At 40.1% G+C, this 26,951-nt stretch overlaps 1 protein-coding gene across 2 annotated transcripts in view; it reads right to left on the bottom strand.

Moving 5' to 3' along the window:
* Positions 1-26,951, bottom strand: part of efl1 (elongation factor like GTPase 1) — a 267,202-nt gene that overhangs the window by 181,491 nt on the left and 58,760 nt on the right. For both annotated transcript variants that reach the window (XM_060853105.1, XM_060853106.1), the window contains exons 11-12: positions 23,295-23,417; positions 954-1,053 (exon numbers count right to left, since the gene is read on the bottom strand). In XM_060853105.1, the coding sequence (XP_060709088.1) occupies positions 954-1,053; positions 23,295-23,417 (223 nt within the window). The remainder of the gene's footprint in view (positions 1-953; positions 1,054-23,294; positions 23,418-26,951) is intronic.

Genomic DNA, 26,951 nt, shown 5'->3' with positions numbered 1-26,951 from the left:
GCAGTTCCACCCAGCTAGATGGCAATGAAGACACATTGCAGGAGAATGGGTATCAGTTGTGTCAAAGGTTGCACACTGGCTGAGTAGGGTGTTTGCCTCAGTCTTTGAGGATTTTATTTGTTTTTTTTAATAACAGCTATTCTGGTATTGTGGCAGGGTGGAAACCTGATTGAAGGATTCAAACATAGAGTGCAAAACTCTAAACAAAACAAAAGCCATGCAAAAACAACAATGATACCAGACAACAATCCCAAGTATCTTTCTGCATTTGCCACCCTAAAATTTATCCAAAAACAGGTAGGGAAGTGGAAATTTTCAGCCAACAGATTTTACAAGACATTTTGTAATGTGCTTCACTACTGCATTCATAATAAAAGGAAAATTAATTCAAGCATTGTATCTTCAAAATAAAAGTTACCAAAAATCATTCACTGGAGAAATAAACAAATAAATGGAAATATTAATTGTAGAAACCAAATGAAACTATTATCATCTCTAACAGTAGTATGGTAGATTAGAACTTGAATATTGATGCAAAAATGAAACATGTTGTCAAAACATTCATTTTGCATTCATCAGGACAGAATCACAAGAATATCAAATCTCCAAGGCAACAACAACTTACACTGCAGAAGAAGATGTTTTGTTGGTAAATAGGATTTGGTAGTGTTGTTGCCACGAGTAATGCACAAGGGAACAGTTAGCAAAATATTGGTTTAAAATCAAATCTGATAAATCAACTCTGGTTGGTTCAGACATTGCCATGGAAAATGTCAGGAAACGGTTGTCCCCCAAGATTTTGTTTAATGGAACAGTGAAACATGTACTTTCTAGAAGCTTTTTATATTCAAATGCAATCTGCTTTGCAAAAAGAAAGAAAATGGCCACAAAATGTGGCTTTTCTACTCAACAAAACTTTCTTTCAACAGTAATGTCTCTTGCTTCAAACTTACCTTAACTTATTTTGGGGCAAAGCCTTGGAATCAACTGCAAACATCTTGCAAATAAACACAATCACTGGGGCTGTCTCATCACTCTTGCATTCAAGAAATGCTGAACATATAAAAGAGAAGAATTATAGTGTTATTGCTTCAATAAATTAAAAGGATTCTACTGATTAAGCTGTAAAATCAAAGGCTAAGGGAGAAAATACATGTGAAACACACCCTTATCACTAAGACATAAGATTGCAATTTAAAGAATGGGATGTGATTTTCTCCACAGTGGTTGTAAATCACAGTTCTGACAAGTCACTATCAGAAAATTGCTTTAAAAATATTGCGTTACATTTTCTGCTGACTTTTTATTTTAAATTACTTGTACAACGATAAAAATCTAGTTTTAAAATAGATTTTAATATCTTGCAAATCAATTCTCACTGGAAGACGTACAATCTAATTGCTGTCTTGATCCACGACTCACAAGAGCACAGTTGTCCAAATTTGTGAAATAGAGATAAAACAGAGAGTCTGTGTTACATCAAGAACTGGAGTCTATTTTAAAATCAAACATGAAGCAGGCAGTCAGTTGCTGAACTCAGCAAGACTGCTTCACTCATTAAAAACAGACCAGCTTCCTGTGCAATATTTGGTCATCCTCTAGTGAACAATCAGACAAAAAGAAAAATGCACACAGAATCTTTCTAAGAAATAATACAGTTCAGAGGTGGTTATGCAGTAACACAAAAAACTACCAATCTTTTTCATGCTATCAATTCAAACTTAGATTTCACAAAAATATTCTGCTTGGCATCTGCGGTTGCCTTGAACTCTGATACATTCCCTTTTGTAACTTTGAAGGTTTGGGAAGTAAAATCATTGGGGGATGAGACAAATCACTCCGACGAACAATTTTCACCTAAATGCAAAACTTAGAAAAAAAAGGAGGGCTGAAGAAGAATCAAACAATGTTCCTTTGCAACACATTGAGCTGCTGAAGAAAATAAGGTGTCACGGATATCCATTTATGATTCATCTCATCTCATCTTAGAACAGCAAATCTAATTGGGAGACAAACAATTGTAATTTACTGGTAAAGACCACATCTCTCAGGTTCTGCGCTCATCCCTGGACAATCTGGAAATACAAGAACACCTACATCAGTCTCCTCTTATTGACTACACCTCCACCTTCAACAGTATATTTCCGACCAAAGTAATCTTCAAACTCCGAGAAATAGGTCTATGCTCCATCCTCTGTAACTGTATCCTTGATTTCCTGACCCACAGACCCTAGTGAGAATAGGCAACAACACCTCCTCCAAGACAATCTTCAACACTGATGGCCTACAAGACTGTGTACTCAGCCTCCTATTTAAGCACTCTGTACAGACCAATATTGTCATCTACTAGTTCATTGACAACATCCATGTTGTATGCTGGAGCTCAGACATTGACGAGACAGAATACAGAAAAGACATAGTGTTTGGCGGTGTGGTGTAAAGATAACAATCTCTCCCTCAACATCAGCAAAATGAAAAAGCTGGTCATTGACTTCATGAAGCAAGCGGGAGGGCATACCCCATCTACATCAATGTAGCTGAGGTGGAGATGGTTGAGAACATCAAGTTCCGAGGAGAGACAATCACCAACAATCTGTCCTGGTCAAAAAAGCATAACAATACTTTCAATTCCTCAGGAGGCTAAGGAAATTTGGCATGTCTGTAAGGACTCTTAACAATTTTTATGGACGAACCATAGAAAGCATCCTATCCAGATGCACCACAGCTTGGTATGGCAACTGCACTGCCCAGGACCATAAGACACTGCAGAGAGCTATGAACATAGGCCAGTCCATCCGTTGACTCCATCTACACTTCTCACCACCTTGAAAATGCAGCCAACATGATCAAAGACTCCTCCCACTCCAGTTAATAATGGACCTCTCAAGTTTTAAATTTAATATCGGTTTTGCTTTTTGTGCACTCTCTCTGCAGCCATAACGTTATATTCTTAGCTCTGCTGTATTACTCTTATGCATTTTGAATGGTGCGATCTGCCTGTACTGTGGGCCAAACAAACCTTTTCACTGTACCTAGCTAGATGTAACAAGAATAAACCAAATCAAAAACAAATACATTTCAAAGTTGACAACTCTGAGACGTCTCCCCCAAATACACCCCTGCAGAGAAAACAATGAAGTCATGCCAATGAGCAGAAAACATCACTTGTACAGTTGTTCACCCAGTTGTACAGAAGACAACCCCCACCCCAAAAACCAAAGTCAGTTGGGGTATCTCCACTGAACCTATGCTACTCTCAACTCCCACCCAGGATTTGCAATGTATCAAACATGCACTATTATATCCACAACAGTGACGTGAAACTATATTATTATGATGCTTTCTTCTGGAACATTCTCCAACTGTGTTTTTAATTTTACTTGGAAATTGTCTCTGTTTTTGTAGTTTTGACACTAAGACAGACAGAAGGTTCCAGGTATCAATGGTTTGGTGCCAGAAAGGGGAACGCACAAAGGGTCAGAGCTAACAAAAGTAGAATGCTCAGAGAAACAGAAATATTCGGAGTTTAAACTGATTATGGAGAGATGATTGAAGAGATAGAGAGTAGCACAGCTGTGGAGGGCTATTAATTTAAGGAGGAAAGCTGTAAATTTCTCTGCTTACAATTGTAGCCACGCACCTCATGAAGTCAGGGATGATAGGGCAACGTAACTTTGTGCGTAATCAGATATAAACAACATCTGATGAGTTAACTTCTTGGAGTTAAAGATACACATAAAACATTTTTGAAAACTAATGCTCAATTTACCTGCTTAAATTTAATAAAAGTGTTAAGTTTGAAGAAGAATTACCAAAAAACATCTTCGACAATCACAACTCCATCCCAAAGATTCTACCAATTTCTTGATAAAGCACTTGAGTTCCCTTCAGATAATATGCGCTGTTACAGAGGAAAGCATTAAGTTATTGATATGAATTTAAGTAAAATGTCCACATTAACTTTCAAAAACACAACTACCATCTTTTAGATAAATTTGATTTCTGCAACTTTGCCATGAAAATTTAAGATGCATAGACTGTAGGGAAATAGATGCTGACATCTTGAAAAATGTCCATATTACAGAGGTGGAAGGACTAGATGTCTTGAAATGCATTAAAGTGGGTAAATCCCCAGGACCTGATCAGGTATAACCTAGAACTCTGTGGGAAGCTAGAGAAGTGATAGCTGGGCCTCTTGCTGAGATATCTGTACCATCGATAATCACAGGTGAGGTTCTGGAAGACTGTGGAGATTGGCTAAAGTGGTGCCACTGTTTAAGAAAGGTGGTAAGGTCAAGCCAGGGAATGATAAGACTCGTGAGCCTGATGTCAGTGGTGGGCAAGTTATTGGAGGGAATCCTGAGGGACAGGATGTACATGTATTTGGAAAGGCAAGGGCTGATTAGGGATAGCCAAAATGGGAAATCATGTCTCACAAACTTGATAGAGTTTTTGACGAAGTACCAAAGAGGATTGATGATGGCAGAGCAGTAGACATGATCTATATGGACTTCAGTAAGGCATTCAACAAGGTTCCTCATGGGAGACTGATTAGCAAGGTTAGATCTCATGGAATACAGGGAGAACTAGCCACTTGGATACAGAATTGGCTCAAAGGTAGAAGACAGAGAGTGGTGTTGGAGGGTTGTTTTTCAGACTGGAGGCCCGTGACCAGTGGAGTGCCACAAGAATCGATGCTGGGCCCTCTACTTTTTGTCATTTACACAAATGATTTGGATGCGAGCACAAAAGGTACAGTTAGTAAGTTTGCAGATGACACCAAAATTGAAGGTATAGTTGACAGCGAAGAAGGTTACCTCAGATTACAATGGGATCTTGATCAGATGGAAAAGTGAGGACTGCAGATGCTGGAGATCAGAGCTGAAAAATGTGTTGCTGGAAAAGCGCAGCAGGTCAGGCAGCATCCAAGGAGCAGGAGAATCGCTGTTTCAGGCATAAGCCCTTCTTCAGGAATGAGGAAGGTGTGCCAAGCAGGCTAAGATAAAAGGTAGGGAGGAGGGACTGAGGGGAGGGGTGTTGGGAATGCGAAAGGTGGAAGGAGGTTAAGGTGAGGGTGATAGGCCAGAGTGGGGGTGGGGGGTGGAGAGGTCGGGAAGAAGATTGCAGGTCAAGAAGGCGGTGCTGAGTTCGAGGGTTGGGACTGAGACAAGGTGGGGGGAGGGGAAATGAGGAAGCTGGAGAAATCTGCATTCATCCCTTGTGGTTGGAGGGTTCCTAGGCGGAAGATGAGGCGCTCTTCCTCCAGGCGTCGTGTTGCTAAGGTCTGGCGATGGAGGACCTGCAGGTCCTTGGCCTCCTCCTTGGCCTTCTTGACCTGCAATCTTCTTCCCGACCTCTCCACCCCCCACCCCCTCTCTGGCCTATCACCCTCACCTTAACCTCCTTCCACCTTTTGCATTCCCAACACCCCTCCCCCAAGTCCCTCCTCCCTACCTTTTATCTTAGCCTGCTTGGCACACCTTCCTCATTCCTGAAGAAGGGCTTATGCCTGAACCGTCGATTCTCCTACTCCTTGGATGCTGCCTGACCTGCTGCGCTTTTCCAGCAACACATTTTTCAGCTCTTGATCAGGTGGGCCAATGGGCTGAGAAGTGGTAGGTGGAGTTTAATTTAGATAAATGGGAAGTGCTGCATTTTGGGAAAGCAGATCAGAGTAGGACTTATACACTTAATGGCAAGGTCCTGGCGAGTGTTGCTGAACAAAGAGACCTTCAAGTGCAGGTTCATTGCCCCTTGAAAGTAGAGTAACGGGTAGTCGGGATAGTGAAGTTGGTATGCTTTCTTTTATTGGTCAGAGTATTGAGTACAGGGGTTGGGAGGTCATTTTACAGCTGTACAGAACATTGGTTAGGCTACTTTTGGAATATTGCATGCAATTCTGGTCTCCTTCCTATTGGAAGGATGTTGTGAAACTTGAAAGGGTTCAGAAAAGATTTGCAAGGATATTGCCAGAGTTGGGGGATTTGAGCTATAGGGAGAAGTTGAATAGGCTAGGGCTGTTTTCTCTGGATCGTCAGAGGGTGAGGGGTGACACAATAGAGGGTTATAAAATCATGAGCGTCATGGATAAGATAAATAGACAAAGTTTTCCCTGGGGTGGGGGAATCCAAAACTAGAACACATAGGTTTAGGGTGAGAGAGGAAAGATACAAGAGAGACCTAAGGGGCAAGTTTTTCATGCTTAGGGTGGTACCTATATGGATTGAGCTACCAGAGGAAGTGGTGGAGGCTAGTACAATTGCAATATTTAAAGGGCATCTGGATGGGAATATGAATAGGAAGGGTTTGGAGGGATATGGGCCAGCTGCTGGCAGGTGGAACTAAATTGGAATGGGATATCTTGTCAGCATAGACGAGTTGGACCAAAGAGTCTGTTTCTGTGCTGTACATCTCTATGACTGTGTGTTTTGTTTCAATAATTGTCTGGTTAATAAGTCTCCTCAGAGCCAAACAATATTCCACCAGAACCAGTGGGATTAATTTATGGGCATTAACAATACGCCAGAGATTTGGTTTAATGCACATATTCCATCACTGTAGCTTTCTTTCTGCAAGATCTGATAAGTTCAATTTACATAATCTTCATTGTGAACATCAGTAAGCAGGCAAGAGGGGAGTAACAACATTTATTCAGCTTTCCTTTGTGCAAAAGTGGTTATCACCAACATTTGAACTGAAACTAGAATGAAAAGGAAAAGTGATGTCACACATGACACATTTGATTACAAAATTAGAAATTAGTGCTCGTTGTTGTGGTTTTGTTCGCCGAGCTGGGAATTTGTGTTGCAGACGTTTCGTCCCCTGTCTAGGTGACATCCTCAGTGCTTGGGAACCTCCTGTGAAGCGCTTCTGTGTTATTTCCTCCGGCATTTATAGTGGTTTGTTTCTGCTGCTTCCGGTTGTCTGTTCCAGCTGTCCGCTGCAGTGGGCGGTATATTAGGTCCAGGTCGATGTGTTTGTTGATGGCACTCATCCACAGATTCTATGTCTCTAGGAATTCCCTGGCTGTTCTCTGTTTGGCTTGTCCTATAATAGTAGTGTTGTCCCAGTCGAACTCATGTTGCTTGTCGTGTGAGTGTGGCTACACTAAGGATAGCTCCTTAGTGCTCCTTTCCCTGCCAATTTTCTCCTGTTCTTAGTTCTCTTGATAGCAGTAACACTTTGCTGAGTTATGGTTCTACTGAGCCCTCCAGTGACTTATGAAAGGGCCATTATACATTTAAGAACTTCAAAAGGAAATTTCAATAAGCTCAGCCTGATCTTTTCCTTACATTTCAGCAATTTTCAAGTAATGGTTGGGAACCCTAACCTGATTTTCAGCCACTGAGTTCAATATTTACTCCTATTGGGAACCATCAACTAACTGTGCAACCCAAGGGATTTAACAAATGAATAAGCCTTATTGCATGCACTGTTGAGCAATGAGGAACTTAAAAAAGTTATTTTTAAAAACATCAATGCTTTTATTATTTTAAGAGAGACAGATTTCTCAACACTTAGGTACTGAAAACTAAATTCCAATCGTAATGTAAAATATTAATTGCACAAGTGCAACAGAAATTTAGGAGTGAGGTAAACTGCATTCCTAAAAAAAATTAAATTTGTGTCAAACATCTTTCTCTGCCATTGGTCTGAAACTCTGAAAACCTAGGCAGAATCTTTCCATCCCAGAATGATGTGGACTACGCCAAGGAATTTGGAAAAATTAGGCAGTGAGACCCTTCTTAACTTTGAGTCCAAAATGTTGCATTTGCCCACCAAGCGTTGGACACTGAGCAGAGATACTTGCTAGTGAATGGCAAGAGATCTATTAATAGGAATTATCCCTCAATATCACTCATTGTTACTTAATCTCATAAACTAATATGCTGTCTCCCGCTGTACCGCCCACCGGAAAGAGACTAACTGCAAAGAATACCCAACATGAAAGTCAAATGGAGAACTTATAGACTCAGCCTGTGCTGTTTGCTCCTCCGGACCTCCATCTTGGACAACAGACAACAATATCTCCGGGCACAAACTATGGGCAACAACCACAGGTATCCCATATCCACACATATCAGCTACCAAAATGTACTAGCCTCCATGTGTCATTATGGCACACCTCCAAAATGCTTAGTGTTTGCTGCTGCACTTTAATGCCACACTTTGGAGCATATAGGCACCTTTTATTGCAGTGTTGTGCAAGGGCATTTTCCACACAGGGACAAGTACCCAGCTCTCAAAGTGGACCAGGCTGCACTTTAGTGTGACGAGCTTGCTCTCTTAGCACTCACTCACTTTGCATCTACCTGGATGCTCACAGCATTATGGCCTTCCCTTGTTTTGCACCCATTAGGTGTGGGAGATTGTATCTGACACTGCCAGGACTGACTAAGAGACATGGAAGCTCAGTGGTAGTGGCAGAAGGGGAAGGGTGGGTGGTCTCATGATTCGACTGACCCTGGGACTCAAGAGGTGCTATGGACATAAATCATTTGACTAGTCACCCCAAACTCACTCCACGCAGATGTTCTGGGTACACTGATACAAATCCCACCATGGCAGTTGGGGAACTCTGAATCCAATGTGCAATAATAAGCTATGCTAATGACATCCATGTAATTGCTGATTGTCACTAAAATCTCATCGGATTCACTAGCGCCCTTCAGTCTGACCCGCATGTGACATCTAACCCATGGCAATGTTATTGACCTTTAACTGCCCTCTGGGTAATTAGGAATGGTAAAAATGCTGGCCTAACAAGTGACACTTGCATCCCAAAAAGGAATAACAAAAAAAATCACAACATTCACTTCCTTTCATGATCTCTCAATTCCTAAATGTGACCGACAATGTGGAAAATGGCTGTAAGCATGCCTAAAGTGGGTGGAGTTTCTAAAAGTATGGGCTCCATTTCAGAGGGATGAGAAGCCATTCAGGGTCCATTGCACCAACCTTGCATTTGAAGAATGCAGGGTGAAGTCATTTGCAATCATACCATTGCATATTTGAAATGCATGCTGTCTACAACGGTGTGATATGCAAATTGTGGCTCTTGTGGGACAGTGGTAGTGTCCTTACCGCAGAACCCAGAGTCCCCGGTGCAAGTTGCACCTCCTCCAGAAGTTTGCAAAAACATCTTGGTTGATTTAACTAAGTACCCCTATAGGCCACAAAGATTTATTGTATTTAGAAAATATGCTTGATTTATAAAAATATATTTATATTCATACATAGTTCCTAAAGTAGTTTTATTCTGTACAGTAGCATATTCAGAAACAAACATTGGAGTTTGGTTTGTTTAATGGATAGAGTCAATGACATTTCTTACTTGTTAAGAGACAATTTTTGCAAATATTTGAGGAACTGGGGGACTGCCATGTGGGTTGGTGGTGGGGGGGGGGGTGCAACTGATGCCCGAACAAAGTACAAAGACACTAAGACTTCACATGCTGAACCAGGACTCAGACCTGATTCCCTCTCAACCTGAACTGCAAGTATAATGCATCGCCCTCTTTAATGCAATGATGCCTAACACATATGATTTGGGGTTGGAGATTAAGAGTCCAATATTCATGCACTGTTTATAATCTATTGCCTCTTTACATCAAGACTGGTGTTGCATTCATCACAATACAGTGCAATGTCTGGGAACCTGGGACTCCGGGTTAGGGACACTACCACTGTACCACAAGTTCCATGTGGAGGCAAGCCATGGTCTTCCTTGATAGGGTGCTGCATATACCACTGATACCACTGCATGAAAGAATATGCTAAGTTGTCATTTGTGAGTGATGCAAATACTGAGTGTCACATTACTAAGGACTGTTCTTTTTATGTTCCTACACAAGTTAATTGCAAGCGTGACTGTTGGATCCAGACTCAGCAGGGATTAATTTCACTGTTGCCACAATGCAACAAGGTGCAGAGAAACTGTAGTAGAACAGATATGTCAGAAAGCTCATGACTAGCAGCAACCTCCAGTGGATGCCAAACAAGCCTCTACTTGAAGTAGTCATGGTTGTATGTCCCCTCAGGATGTGGACATGTATAGGATGCTCAGAATCTATTGTCCAATATGCCATTTTCTCCGAATGAGCGAAGCACAGTACAAGTACAGACTGAGGGTGTCCCAGGACACTGTCACAGACTGTGCCAACTGCTGGAGTGGGACCTTTGACCTGAAGGAGTGGGTGACCATCTACATCTCTGGCCATCAAGGCATCATCTATATTCAAATTTTATTTGACTGGCTCCTTCCACGGAGCCATTAGAGGCCTGTATGAGATCTCTCAATATTCAAACTACAGAAGTATCAAGGCTGTTCCCAACACTATTTGAATTAGATCACACCACTTCATCTAACTTACACATTACAAGAAAGGTGCTGCTCCCTGGGCAACAGGATTCATCAATCTTGCCACTGCCTTCAGGTAAAGAGCACGGTAGACTGTTCACACATCACTCTGACATGACAGTTTCATATCGTATCTGAGTTTGTTAAGAGAAAGGGATTCCGCTTGATCAATGTGCAAGTGATCCTAGATATTTGCAGTTGGCAGCCTGGAGCTGCAATGATGCCTATATCCTGGAGAATTCATGTTTCTGCTGTGATTGAGGGACCATATGCCTCCTACAGATGGTTACTACAGGACAAGGGTTACCCTGTGCAACCATAGTTGATGGCTCCATTATATATAATTCTGACACAATGCTACGCAGTCTTTGACCAGGGCCAGGGTAGAACTAACAATAAGCCTCCTGAAACAGAGTACAGGAACGATAACTCCCTCCCATCACCAACCACAATTGACTAATCAACCAGTCAGCATCCTTTTCTCATGCAATATATATTCTTGCTCCCTTTGAAGTTTGGCATTCTTGTGTTTGAAAAGATAAAAGTTTTAACTGCTGTCTCCCTAAAAAGAAAGTAATTAAAAATGCGAATGAAATGTTGGCCTTTATCTGATGGCAACAGAGTGCAAAGGAAGCGCTGCCCCTTCATGAGATAACAAAGCAACTTCAACTGAAGGGGCAACACTAGAAAGCTTGTGATTTCAAATAAACCTGTTGGGACTATAAACCGGTGTCTTCTGACTTTTCACTTCATCCATCCCAGTTCAATACCGGCGCACTCTACATCATGAGATTTTCAAAACAGAGAACAGGTGGAAAGGGGGTTGAAGAACCAAGTATGAACTAAGTTAAGACACGTACGTGATGTCAGCAAACTAAGTGTGAGAACAGGAAAGAGACTTTGATTGGCCTCAAAAAGATGGACAGGCCAAGTTTGACGAGACTGCTGATTCCAACTTGAGCACTGGTGTACTGATATCCAACAAGAGCAAGGAACTATTTTTCTCATTGACATTATTGAATAATCAAAACATTAAAAGTCAGAATTCACTGTGAAAGTTATGAATCTGTTGAATAGCATTTTCCTTTCTCAGTATTAAATATGCACATTGCTCATGTGTGCAGTTCAGCATATAACCAACAGATGGCACCGGTTAAGCATATTTCTTTACTCTGATCATGTGTTGACTATATAAATATCCTATTGCGTGAGGAGAATCCATTTTGAGATGTTCCTTACTATTTGGATTTTCCTTTTATGGCATTAGTGAGACAACAGCTCTTTCTGAGTTTCATCTAAGTGGAAGACAAGTAAGCTGCTGCAGTCAATCTTATTTGATCAGTTCATCTGCATTAACTTAACTCAGGTGTAAATCAGTAACTAAAGAACACATTAGGGGTTAGAACCAGTATAGTTCGACCCTAAAGATGTCAGCCATCCTCTATGGATAACACTCAACTACCAAGTCAGAGATTGTGGAATCAAGTTCCACTCCAACCTCAAGTGATCATCTATGTGGAGTTTGCACATTCTCCCCAGATTCTGCGTAGATTTCCTCTGGGTGCTCTAGTTTACTACCACAGTCCAAAAATGTGCAGGTTAAGTGAACTGGTTATGCTAAAATTCAGGGACGTGTGGAATGGGAGAGTCGGTCTGGGTGGATTACTCTTCGGAGGGTCGGTGTGGAGTAGTAGAGCCGAATGGCCTGTTTGCACACTGTAGGGATTCTGTCATTCCAGGGACTTTAGCTCCTAATCTGGGTGGACACATCAATCTAAAATTGAAGGAGTGCCAAAGCATTGCAAATAACATCTTTCAGATGTTAATTAAACAGGCTGGCATGCATTTGCCCATTCACTCAGTCTGGCCAAATCATACTACATCTCTGCATCCTCCTCCCAACTCATGACAAACCAGGTTTTCCAAACTAAACTAGTCCCATTTACCTGCGTTTGGCCCATTTCCTTGTAAACCTTTCCTATTTGAATACCTGTCCAATTGTGTTTTTTTAAATGTTGTAATTATACCTGCATCTACCACTCCCTCTCAAAGTTCATTTTATATACAAACCATCCTTGGTGTCAAAAAGTTGTCCCTCATGTCTTTTCTTCAATCTCTCCTCTCACCTTCAAAATATGGTCCCTTGTTTTCAATTCTCCCACCCTGGGAAAAGACCTTTGCTATTCACCCTATTTATGTCCATCACGACTTTATAAACCTCCATAAAGTCACCGCTCAACCTCCTAGGCTCCTGGGGAAAAAGTCCCAGCCTATCCAACCTCGCTTTAGAACGCAAACCCTCCAGTCCTGGCAAAATTGTTGTTAATCTTTTCTGAATCTTCCACAATTTAATAATATCCTTTCACTAGCAGGGCAACAAACTATACACACTACCCCAAAAGTGATCTCACCAACATCCTAGGAGAAAGCGAGGACTGCAGATACCGAAGAAGATATAGTTGAAAAAAAGTGGCACTGGAAAAGCACAGCAGGTAAGGCAGCAACCGAGGAGCAGGAGAGTCGACATTTTGGGCATTAGCCCTTCATGAGGAATTCCAGCGGCATCCTTTTTAAGTCTTACCAATGTCCTGTACGGTACAACCTCAAAATGACATCCTAACTCCCATGTTCAATGATCTGCAAGCATGCTAAATGTTTTGTTAATCACAGTCTACCTGTGATACAACTCTCAAGGAACTCTGCACCTGAACCAATAGGTCTCTCTTATTGACAACAAAACCCAGGGCCCTACAATTAGCTGTACAAGAGCTGTTCATTTGTTTTACCAAAATGCAATACCTCACATTTATCCAAATTAAATTCTATCTGTCACCACTCAGCCTGTCAGTCCAATTGATCAAGATCCTGTTGTAATCTTCAATAACCTACACTCAACCATAAAACCAATTTGGTATCATCCACACACTTACCTACCATACCTCCTAACTTCTCATTCAAATTGTTTATATAAATGTCAAACAACAGTGGAGCCAACACCGATCCCTGCAGAACCCCACTAGCCACAAGCCTCTAGTCTAAAAAATAACCTTCCACCACAACCACCCTGTCTCCTACTATCAAACCAATTTTATATCCAATTGACAAGCTCTTCCTGAATCTCATGTGATCTAATTTTACTAACCAGTCTCCCATGTGAAACCTTGTCAATTCCCCAGGCCAATCTTTACCCACTCCTTTGTTTTTTTTTCTCTCTCTAGGCTTCATTTTCACTTATCGTTTATTCCTCATCGCTCCACCCTATCTTCAGCATATATACCAACCTTTTCCAAGCTACTTTCAGTTCTGAAGAAGGGACACTAAACAGAAATGTTAACACTGCTTTCTCTCCACAGATGCTGCCAGATCTGCTGAGTTTGCCCAACAATCCTTTTTTTGTTTCTTATTTCCAGCATCCGCAGTTCTTTGGGTTTCTTTTTTAGCCAACGGATGTGATCTATTCCCAGACGGTTTTTGACACGAGGCTGCTAAATAATTACCCCACTGCTTGCCTGTGGAGTAAGGGGCAAGGTACCAACACAGACAGAGGATTGGCTGGCTGGCAGAGGGCAGAGAGTCGGAAAAAAGGGTTGTTATCAGAATGGCAATTGGTGACTAGTAGAGGTCTGTAAGGATCATTGTTGGGACCACAGCTATTCATGTCATACATTAATAATCTGGACAAAGGATCTGAGGACATTTTTGCCAAATTTGCAGTTGACACAAAGATAGATGGAGGAATAGATAGTATTGAGAAGTGGGGAGGCAAAGGACTTGGACAGACCAGGAAAGTGGACAAAGAAGTGGCCGACGTAGGGAAGTGGGAAGTTTATGCACTTTGGTTGGAAGAAGCAGCATAGACTATTTTCTAAATGGGCAAAAGCTTCAGAAATGTGTAGCACAAAGAGATTGAGGAGTGAGAGTTCAGGTTCAGTTGGCAGTGAGGAAAGCAAATGCAATTTTAGCATTCATTATGCGAGGGCTAGAATACAAGAGCAAGTATGATCTGCTGAAGCTCTGCAAGGCTATGGTCAGACTGCATTTGGCATATTGTGAGCGACTTTAGACCCTGTACCGAAGGATGGATACACTGGCATTGAAGGCATTCCAGGCATCGAATATAAGAATGATCCTAGGAATGAAGGCTGTCATATGAGGAGCAGTTGAGAACTCTGGGTCTGTATTCGATGGAGTTCAGGAGGATTGGGGGTGGTGTGGGGGGGGGGGGGGGGGGGGGGATGGTGTGGAATCTTTCTGAAACTTATAGAACACTGAGAGGCCTGGATAGAGTGGACGTGGAGATGATGTTTCCACTAGTAGCAGAGATTAGGACCCATAGGTTCAGCCTCAGAATGAAGGGATGACCCTTTTAGAACGGAGCTGAGGAGGAATTTCTTCAGCCAGAGGGTTGTTAATCTGTGGAACTCAATGCCGCAGAGTTTGGAGGCCAAGTCATTAAGTACATTCAAGACAGATAGGTAGGTTCTTGATTAGTAAGGGGATCAAGGGTTACCAACAGAAGGCAGGAGAATGGGGTTGAGAAAATATCAGCCATGATTGAATGGCAGAGCAGACACAATGGGCTAAATGGCTTGACTCTGCTCCTATATCTTAAATGGTGAAAACAACACTGGAAGACTCTTGGGAATATGTTCAGCAACTAAACACCAAGGAAGCCAATGGCAAAGATTAAGTTTATGATATCAATCCCAGGTTTCACACTCTTGGGTCTTACCATCTCAGCTGGGATCATATTATGAAATCTCCCATAACTGCAGCAGTTTGTTGTGGGTAGGAGATGAGCGCAACCCTCCCTCACTGCCCTGACAAGTGTTTTCTCCTTCTCAATTCTACATTCTCTCGGCCATACAGCAAAACTACAAAGGTCTACAAATTTCTTGTGCTATGGAATTAAAAAGCTTCTTGATAGCATTAGCAGATGCCCCTTCACTGGAGGGTTCACTGTATGTATGCCACAAGGTACGGGATACCACATTCCTGAATCAATGCCGACTTAAAAATGTCAGGAACTTTTAAGCAACAGTCATGTTCACTCTTTAAATGATGTTCAAACACCAAGTTGTAGACTAGTATAGCGAGAGATTGAGAATTAGACATGCATTTAATGACCTCAGAACCCCAAAAGTGCTTTACAAGCAATGAACTACAGAAATTAATGCTTTATTTCTTTTAAAAGAAAAGTTTAGTTAATACAAGTCTTTCATAACAATAGTGCTGGTTATTGCAGCGTGTAATGAATGATACCAATGAAAGAATGAGTCTGCCATCAAAAATGCTCACAAGCATTTACTGTATTCTTATACTGGCATTTGTATTTTTCAGGTGTAAACCAGGGATAGCATTTAACTCCACCTCAGATAACGAGATGAGCGAGAAATTTTCATCTTACAGCTGCCGAAAGGGATCTCACCTCTCAGGTATTCACGTCATAAATGCGTGTGCACGCTTTGCTTGATTCAATTAAAACGATGGAAAATCCTAATCTTCCAGAAGCAAGATAGATGCCCCCTCTGGAAAATAATCCCCTTATGTCTATGTCACAAGTGCATATGCACAGTAAAACAACATTTCACAAATTTTTTAAAAACTTGCATTTATGCTGCACCTTCCAAACCTTCAGGGTATCTAAAGTACTTTTCAGTCGATCATATACAATTGACATGTCATTGCTGTTGTAACATTGGAAACTTGCCACCTAATTTACACACAAGTTCCTAGAAATTGCGATGGCTAGACCATCTACTTTAAATGATGGTAGTTGAGAAATCAGTCAAGACCTGACACACGTACTCTGTTTTTTCTTTGACTAGCGCAGTGGCATACTACAACATCCACTTGAGAAAACAGAGTCTCAATTTAACATCTCAACCAAAAGATAGCACCTCCTACAGTGAACATGATTTGGGTCTTATCTGGGCTGACATAACACCAACTGTTAAAATGCACTTGTGAATGTAACTTTTAAAAAAGATTTTGCCATTTTACATATGACAGAACTAAAACCGACATGGTCATTCTAAAAAATGAGACACTTAACAAACAATCCTGGTCTTTTTCAATGTGTAATTTCAGTTACATCACACGGTAAACTATTGCTATAAATTCTGTACCTTACATTCTTATTCTCAACAATCACCTGATAAGGGAGCAGCACTCCGAAAGCTAGTGCTTCCAAATAAACCTGTTGAACTATAACCTGGTTTTGTGTGATTTTCAACTTCCCATTGTGGATGCATCCTCAGAACCGCAATGAAGTTGGCTCAGACAAGCTTAAGCGTTTGGAATGAGACTTGAACCCACCACTCACTTGCTCAAAAGATGAGTGCGCTACCATTGAGCAGTGCGTTAGCTGGTACATATATATTGAAAGCCGTCAAAGGGCACTAAATTTGTGGAATTCTCTATTTTAAAGGCTTCAAGATGTATGGGAAGAAAGTGGGAATATAACATCGAGGTAAAGGGTCAGCCATGATGATATTGAATGATGGAGCTATCTTGAATGGCTGAACGGTATACTCCTGTTCCTAGTTTCTTTGAAGTCAGATGTGGAGGTCAGAGTCTCCAGCATAATTTTCCATTCATTCGATCCAGTGGGCAACCAAAGGTAAGAGCCACAATTTGCACTTTTATTTTGCATTGGGAAATAAAAGGTGCCATGGTTCTGACCTTGATTTTAAAAGTACATACATAGTTTTTCTAAAATAAATGATCTGGCCAGAAAAATAATGTTTTAATACATCACAACTATCATGTAATTTTTCTTTGTGTTCTCTTTAAACCTCAAAAAGCTGTTTTCAAAATTAAATATAATATTGAATACTCAGCGAAATGTGATTAAATTCTAAGGTTATGTAGCTTTAATCTAATGAAATTAGAAAACTGGAGAAAATTTTGAATAGTGAAGTGATGCCAAGAATTTTGTAATGTAAATATTTGTCTGAGGAGCTGTACATGACATTGCATATATTTAAGGCAAATGTGTTCCCTAGTTCTGCAGTTAACTTTAAATCTTGCTGTGATGGTAATAAGAATGAACTTTCAATACTCAACTTTCATCAGCTGACTTTTACTTCCACGGACAAAAAAATGACTATTTTAAATGAACACTGCACACTTAAAATGGCTGCAATTATCACTCGACAAAGCAATAAACATGAAATAAAAATGGTAATTGTCAGATAATTTACCTTGTAATTAGAGGTTAAGATTGAAGTTTAAGCGAAACATGAAGAAAATCCCATCTTTGGTTTTACTCACACTGAACAGCGTATATTGAGATAAAATATTGTCTATAACTATCCAGCTTAAAATGAAAGAATGACAGGCACCAAAATCTACAAAGGACCAGGCACCAAAATCTACATCAACAGCAGTCTTTTGAGAAAAGAGGAAAAATAACACCAGCAACAAGGAAATCAGAAGCTCTTCTCTCTGGTTTATGCTCTCAGTCTCATTGCAGAAACTAGTGCTGGTGAAAAAGCAACTTTGAAAAATCATTCACTTCACCGCCGCTAAGGAAACAGGACACGGCTAAGCAGTTGGACTCAGCTCTTTTCATTCTCACAACTGAAGGAACTCATTAAGATTGGTTCTGGATCAGTGGTGCTGGAAGAGCACAGCAGTTCAGGCAGCATCCAAAGTGCAGTGAAATTGACGTTTCGGGCAAAAGCCCTTCATTATTCCTGATGAAGGGCTTTTGCCCGAAACATCAATTTCGCTGCATTTTGAATGCTGCCTGAACTGCTGTGCTCTTCCAGCACCACTGATCCAGAATCTGGTTTCCAGCATCTGCAGTCATTGTTTTTACCTCATTAAGATTGGTGACTACATTTGCCTTTATCTTCAGGCATGTACAATTGCTTCTTTCTAAGCTCATTATCTGTATGTGTATGTTTGTTTGACGTCACATTTTATTAAATTTTCAGGGCAATGGGTAATAAAACGCTCTTTCACTCAATATAAGTTTAAAATTGGTAATCCTTCATTTATCATAAGATAACGGAGTATAACGGCTATATATTTTTCTTCCTAAAAATTTGAAACTGATAAAGAGGTGGGTTCAGAGAGGTTGGGAGCTATGACCACTCCTCACCCAAGTGTAACAATTTTAAAATAATACACACTTTCAATACAAAGGCCCTGTCTGCAATAGCAAAGATCAGACTTTTGAAGGATAGCAGGAACCATTAGATATCCTGATCAACATTTTTTGACTTGATTTATTTATCATCATGTGCAACTATAAACCAAAACGTGGAATATCAAGACAGAAAACGAAGAAATAAAGAAAGTGTCCATCTTTACAAGCCTTTCTTGTTAAGTGCTCCATTATGGGCCATGGGCCTGGTGGCTAGGCACAAACCCTTTTTGCCACTCTTTGGCGCCATCTCACCTCCACCCATGCCTGGTGCCAGGTGCTCAACCAGTCAACACCCCATTCTGCCGCCATGAGTCTGCTTTGCTGGTGCAGCCACTGCTTGGTCTCGTACTGAGCCCATACTTGCCTCCGTCACCTCCACTATGATACTGTCATGGAAGCAGATGCTGTCAAGAACACCAACTTGCCTCTGCAGTAGCAGCCATGAATCAGCGCCAGGACTGCCTTAACAATGCATAAGTTACCAGGAACCCAAATTCACCTGACGTCGCTGCCAAGCCCACTTGCCATCGCTGTGCCTCAGCTCTTGACTAAGTAGTAAAGAGAATAAAAGAGGAAAAAAAAAGAGATGAGAGAGAAAAAAAACAAAACAAAACGGAAAGCAGAGAGTGTGGACAAACCCTGGGTTCAGAAGCCCTATTCAACTGCCATCTTATCACTATTCATCCTTCCCTGAAATAACTCAAAACTGTTGTTTCTGGCAAAGTTGGTGGAGAAAGCCAGCTGCTGGCCTTTGCTTACTTATGAAAGTGATTGAACTTAAACAAATTCTTGCAAAATTTCTTTTTAACCTTTCCCAGCGATGCGATAAGATGTAACACAAGCCCAAATCTTCCTTCCCGTCAGTACTATAGTCAAAGATCTGTCATACAACTCACATTTGTTCTAATATTAACATAAATGGGAACCACGGAAACCAAGCTGCTATTTGGAGTAATGAACAAAATCTCACAGACTTTTAATCAAGGAATAAACCTTTGCAGGTCATTAATCAATCCTGTGTCTCGAGATAGGTCTTTTGGGGGAAAAAAAATTTTGTTAATTCTTATAATTTCCACTACTTTTCACTGAAGCTTTGCTTAGAATAACCAAGAGTTATTTTTTTGAACAATTTATTATATTTTCATGAACTTACTCATCAGATTGTGATAATATTTCTGCTCCACAACAGATTTAAATAAAGGAAGCTTTATTATCCAATATTATGTAGAATTAACAACACTTACTTCATTTACTTGTATGTGGAGGTAAATTATTTTGATTCAATTGTAGATTTTTATTTAAACTGATTCTCAAAGTCTAGGTGACCTCAACAAATGCAATTGTCTGAGTGTTTGCAGCCACCAAACTCATCAGCATGCACACAAAATGGCTGCATCTCATTCTCGATTCAATTTTAAAATAATTTTTCTCGCAAATTATATGTAACCACTGTAAAGAAGCACATTAAATGAAACAGAAAAGGTGGTTATTTCTACCATTACTGATGCCAAAGACTTTCCACCCAAAGTAATAAATGTACTGTATCTGCCATTCAAAAAGGTTTGACTTATCATAAGAACATGCTGCAGATTTCAGCATATAAACAAATAGGGTTCAGCACTTGCATGTACATTGGTTCTTGTGACAGAATGACTGGCAGCTTGAACAATCTCACAGTCATCACAAGTGGATCTCAGAGAATCGACAATGGGAATTAGCAGCTATTTCACAGTAATCTATCCACTGAAGGAGATGATGGACAGAATATAAACTTGGCAAGTCTCCTCACTGCCTGAACAAACCACTCCAGTGATAGAAATTATTTAGATAGCATGGAACTGCACACTTAAACTGAATCAGGTAAATGAGATTTAGTTGTGGTGTCCAATGCCAAGAGGTATTTAGGAACAACTGACATCTGTGCTGAACCACCAGATATAGTAAAGCCCATCTTACCATTTGCTATTCATCACGCCAATCAGTTCAGTACAATAAAATTAAACCTCATGTTTATCTACATTTTGGTAACCATCAGGAATAATGGAAACAGTTGTTGGTTAAACAGACAAAGGAGATATTTCACAGAACCAGGCAGTGTCAATATTTATCCTTCATATAGGTAAATTCCTAAGATAGAGCTTTTGCATCTTACATTGAGAAAAAGTCTGTGAAAATTATTTTGCTGCTGTATCCATGTGAATAATTTATCACTATAAAATTAAAAACTGAATATGTCAGCAAACCATTGCCAAGTATGATAGAACATGAAGAAAATTCTCACAATGTGAAGGTTTCCTTATGTTTTGGCTGCAGGAGTGCTCAAGATTTTAGGATAACACAAAACACTTTTCAAAATGCAGCCACTGAAATTCCTAACTGTTTTCCTCTAAGTTTCTTTTTCATATGCCAAGTTAATGTAGTTTGTTCTGAACCACAAAACTAGTACTTGCTGGCATGCAAGTGCTGTAAAGCTCAATGCTAATGTAAGTAATATATCATATTACTTTAAAATATACATTTTACTAGCCAAACCTTTGTTATTCCCATCTATCAAAATCATTGCAATTTGAGTGTAGAACATTTGTAGAACATACAACAATCCCTTCAAGACCACAATATTCCAATTCAACCTGAACCTCAGTTGCTGTGATGTGGCATATATACAGTCCATAATTATAATTTTGTGCAGGAGTTACCACAAAGAAGCATTAAAGGCAGGTTTTAAAAATTCAATCCATGAACAATACTGAGAAGGGAAGGCTGCAGGTACAGAGTTTCAGATGAACATTAAAGCAAAGCCCCATCTTCCTCTCGGGTGTATGCCACAGATCTTATGGCACTAGTATGAAGGAGAGCAGGAAAATATTTATCCCTCAATCAACACGTGAATATAGATTAACTTGTCATTATTACGTGGCTATTTAAATGGATTTTCCATGCACTAATTGGTGGTTATGTTCCTTACATTAAAACAATTAACTTTGAAAGTATAGTCCATAAAATGTTTCGTTTTATCCTCAGATCTCAAAAGGCACTACATAAATGCAAATTTTCATCATTCTTCAATACCTGGTGAATACTAAAGGATCGTAATTTAGATACCATTGGAGCCACAAACAAGCAACCCCTAAAATTCCAATTCTCATTCAACAAATGAGTTCAGAAAGTGCTTTCCCAGCATTTCCTTCCTCCTTAATAATCACACAGAATTATATATATTCTACATTTGCACATTTCAAACTCACAATCTTCACTTCCTGTAGTCGCACTTTCTATTATCAATGTTCAACATTTCAAATTTCTCCAGATTCACTCTTAATAGAAACTCTCCATATAAACATGGCCCCATGATGCTGTGTTCATAAACTGGAATCCCCTGAGACACCATGAGCTACAGCATACATGTTCCAGTGTAATAAGAATATTTTTAAATGATTCTAGACCAAATACATTTCAAATAAGTCTATCCTAAAGTCTAGCATATGATATCACATAACATATGGGTTATGGCCACATCACTATGGGTTTGAAATCACATATAGACCAAACAAGGTAATGATAACAGATTTCCTTCTCTAAAGGACATCGCAGACAACTGTAGACATTGCATTATGAAGCGTGTTAATGACAGAGATTGGCATATCCTTAGATATTCAGGAAGTCAGAATTATGGGCAAGTGCAATAATGTGTAAGCAATGCAGAAGTTCAACCATTATCTTACTGCTTCATAAATGACTTATTCCTGCTTCTATGTCTTCTGGTCTTAGACTTATAACTCTTTACAGTTGTGGGACAATGCTGTGATAAGGCAAAAGTGAGGACTGCAGATGCTGGTTTCCAGCATCTGCAGTACTCACTTTTGCCAAGTTGATTGTAACCTTACTGCGAATCCTCTTGCAAGGATGCCTACCTTAAAGAAGTTCTCCTCCTCTCTCCACAAGAATCTCAGAGAGTCTCTCTCCCCCCTCCCCCTCCCCGGTCATCTCCTCTTCAACCATGTACTGACACAGACTCAAACAATTCCTGATGAAGGGCTTTTGCCCGAAACGTCAATTTTCCTGCTCCTTGGATGCTGCCTGACCTGCCGTGATTTTCCAGCACTACTCTGATCAATACTCTGATCATTGTCAAACACAATGTCAACCAGATTAAACTGATCATAAAACTCTGAATATCACTGCATCTGCATATATGCAACATATGTAACATCTGTATTTGTGCAGGAGCAGTGTGGTTTTACATTTCACTGAATGCCCGAATAGCTACCATAACAAAGCACCATACCCTGGAAAAATTGAACAAAGTCTCAACATGTCACTAACTCACTTTGCCACAGAGATTCATCAGGAGCAGAAACTTTTACACCCTGCTCTTTGATATTCCAACACTTATTTGAAATGATCAGCAACGGCAACAATGAAAACTCGACAACTATAAATAGTTATATTCCCAAGAAAAATTAGTTTTACAACAATAAAACAGAAATTACTGGAGAAACTCAGCAGGCCTGCCAGTATCTGTGGAGAGAGAAACAGAATTAATATTTGGAACCATTATTACCACTACTTAGTTGAACAACTAAATAAGGATCAACACTAACTCTACTATTCAATGAATAATCTGGAAATAAACATAGATTAGTTTAACGTAAGAACCATATCCAAACAAATGCACAAGAATACACAAAAATAAGTTAAATTGAAAACAATTTAACACAATGCAAATGTTTCTTCACCAAGCTGTGCTTCAATTATGAAGTAAGCAAGACAATTTACCTCGTCTGAGGGCTTGAATTTGCGGAGGCAGTGAATCGAATCTACGGCTTCGAACACACATGAGTTTTTCAACCCGTTCTGCAGCAATATCCAAAGGGCTGGGGAGCTTGTTACATACCATTGCTGTTCTACTTTGTCAAGGAATTTCAAAGTGCATCAATGGATTTATGTGAGTTACTTGTTATTTCACATTCAATCATAATCAATATCAACTGTTTTCAGTTGGCAGGACAGATGATCATCTTACAGTTCCCTCTCATTCTCAATGGCATGTTACATGTTTGACGCAAATCAGCATTTAGGTTTCTCTCAAAAGATGCCAACTCTTTTTTATTTATTCATGGGATGTGGGCACCATTAGTTAGATCAGAGTTTGTTGCCCATTGCTAGTTGCCCTTGAGAAGGTGACGGTGAACTGCTTTTGTGAGTTACTGCACTCCATTTGCTGTAGGTAGATCTACAATGTCGAGAAGGGGATTCTGGATTTTGACCCACCAACACTGAGGGAACAGCAATATATTTCCAAATCAGGATGGTCATGACTTGGAGGGGAACTTGCATGTGCTGGTGCTGTTCCCATGTATTTGGTGCCCTTGTACTTCTAGATGGTAATGGTCATGATAGTTACTTATACTATTAAATTATATACCTATTATAACACTTCATTAGCCTAAGTACAAATTGTTGTAATTTTATGGATCTTTTATGTCATTGTTTCCTAATGTATCCTTAGATTGTGCCCATATTTCAGAAGACAGAAACACAATGCTGGAGGAAATTCTCACAGCAAAGGAAATGTTTGAAGCAAAATCATGCTTGTTCATTTTTTAAGTTGCTTTTGTTAGCCCACGTTTCAAACTAGACACTATCCAACAAGACTAATCTCTCAAAATTAGATATACCCACTTACTTCTGGCAGTCTGGAAAGGTTAGCACCACACCATATGGTTCATTTTACCCTTTCTTGTTTCTTGACAGCATAACTGTTAAGAAATGCTTAATCATTTGGCTTATGCAGCGTGACTGGTGTAACAGTGCTATGTTAACAACACCTATTCTGTTGGCAAGGCATAACAACTGTCCAGAATTTTCTATATTTCACACAATAGAATCAGCCAGCTCTTGCCCATTTCTAATTTTAACGGGTCCTTTTATTGCACCACCAGTTTGTGGGCCATATCTTGCAGCGAAATCTGAAAGCTCTGGAGCATGACAGTGAAAATGCAATGAGTCAAATTCTGGAAATGCAAAATTCCTGTCATGGCAAAGTTATCAGCAATTCTGGCCAACAGAACATAAAATCCCCAACAGATCGATGCCTGTGATAAGCTGAAATTCCAGACCACTAACTCCGAATTAGCCAAACTTGTGAACATTTATGTCACAGTGCCAACCAACTGGAGCAGTTAAGCCATGCTCAAGTGAAAAATTATAGGTAAGCCTGCAAAATGATCTCACTCAAAACCTTTGACAGAACGCAACAACAGACATTTTTAACATGCATGAACCTGGACTGTTGTATCATATTTTCAACATGGAGAGTAACAAAAAGCTGCTGCTGCTGCTGGTGCACTAAAGTCATAATGCATTGCAAAGGCTCTCTGGCATTTTTGATGCACAGGTCAGGAAAGTAGACAAAATGTGTGGAGGGGAGAAAAACAAGATTATCACCCTTATGACCCTGAAAAGCCCAATGAATGCCCACCTGCTTCCTTTTTATTCGCTCATGGGAGATGGGCACCACTGGCTGAGGCAGCATATATTGCCTGTCCCTAGTTGCCCTTTAGAGGCGTCTTCTTGAATCATTGCAGGCCACATGCTGTAAGTAGACCCACAATTAAGGAAAGAATTCTAGGATGCTGACTAAATGACACTGAAAGAAAACAGCGAAATATTTCCAAGTGAGGATGGTTGAGTGGACTTGGAGGGGAACTTACACGTGGTGATGCTCCCATTTGTCTACTACCCTTGACCTTTTAGATGGAAATGATTGAGAGTTTGGAAGGTGTTATCTAAGAAATCCTAGTGAATTTCTGTGATGCATTGTTGTTAAAGGCACACACTGCTGCTACTGAGCATTGGTGATATTGAGAGAGATTGTGGTGCCAATCAAGGGGCTACTTAATCCTGGATGCTGTCAAACTTCTAAAGTGTTGTTGGAACTGCACTCATTCAATCAAGTGGGGAGTGTTTTATCACAATCATGATGCGTCTTCAGTGGACAGACTTTGGGGAGTCAGAATGTGAGTTAAACACTACAAGATTTATAGCTCGAACCTGTTCTTGCAGCCAATGTATTTATATGGCTAGTCCAGTTCAGTTTCTCATCAATGGTCATCTCTTGGATATTTATAGTGCGAAACTCAGGATGGTAATGCCATTGAATGTCAAGGGGTTAAGGTTAAATTGTCTCTTATTGGAAATGGTCAATGCCTGGTATTTGAATGGTGCAAATGTTACCTGTCACATATCTGCCCACCCAAGCCTGGATGTGATCTTGTTGCACTTGGACATGGACTGCTGCAGCATCTGAGTCGTCACAAATGATGCTAAACATTGTACAATCATTGATGAACATCCTCACTTCTGACCTTATGATAGAGGGAAGATTGCTAATGAAGCAGCTAAAGATTGTTGGCCCTAGAACACTACCCTGAGGAAGTCCTATAGAGGTACCCTGGAGCTGAGATGACTGATTTCCAACAACCACAGACATATTTCTTTATGATGCATATAATTTCAACCAAAGGAGAGTTTTCCCCCAAGTCTCACTGACTCCAGTTTTGCTAGTTTATCCAGCTAAGGCCACAAAATCCACAGGGATGCTCTAAGATTTTGCAAACTTCATGAAAACACAGTCAACATTTTAGAGTGCATTGATAATATAGCTACAAGACAGCACTCCAAACAGAAAAAGGTTACTGATATTTTCCAGAACTTACTTCCAATATTTTCCAATGTCTCTTACTATACAAAGTCAGGCAGTTGTAAGGTGAACAGATTGATAAATATTTATTTATGAGTTTTCATTTCTCTTGATGTCCAACAAGTTTGCAGACAGGAGTTGCACAAGAGCTTTCTTGGCTAAACTGCACTGAAACAACCAATTTGTAGAGGGTTTTAAGATTATCTCTTTGCTTTAATATTTTACAGCTCTATTTATAAAAAAGCATATAACTTGGGATCAGAAGTAGATAATTCAGCCCTTCAAGCCTTCTCCACCATTCAATAAAATCACAGATGATCTGTCTCAAATTCCACATTACCAATCAACCCCAATAATCTCTTGCCTATTAAGAATCCATCTCGGAAATGACTGACAGACTACTCAGACTCCTTGGCATCATGGTAGCCCACAAACCCACCAACACACTAAAACAGCAGCTATTGAACTTGAAAGACCCTATACAGACAACAAGCAAAACTAATGTCATTTACAAAATACCATGCAAGGACTGTAACAAACACTACATTGGACCAACAGGTAGAAAACTAGTCACCAGAATACATGAACACCAACTAGCCACAAAAAGATATGACCCTCTCTCATTAGTATCTGCACATACGGATGGGGAAGACACCACTTCGACTGGGACAACACATCCATTCTAGGGTAAGCCAATAAAGACATATACAAGAATTGATAGAAGCATGGCA

Source organism: Hemiscyllium ocellatum, chromosome 39, assembly GCF_020745735.1.
Source record: "Hemiscyllium ocellatum isolate sHemOce1 chromosome 39, sHemOce1.pat.X.cur, whole genome shotgun sequence".
In the NCBI taxonomy this organism is placed as follows: domain Eukaryota; kingdom Metazoa; phylum Chordata; class Chondrichthyes; order Orectolobiformes; family Hemiscylliidae; genus Hemiscyllium; species Hemiscyllium ocellatum.
This window is presented reverse-complemented; position numbering and strand designations above follow the sequence as displayed.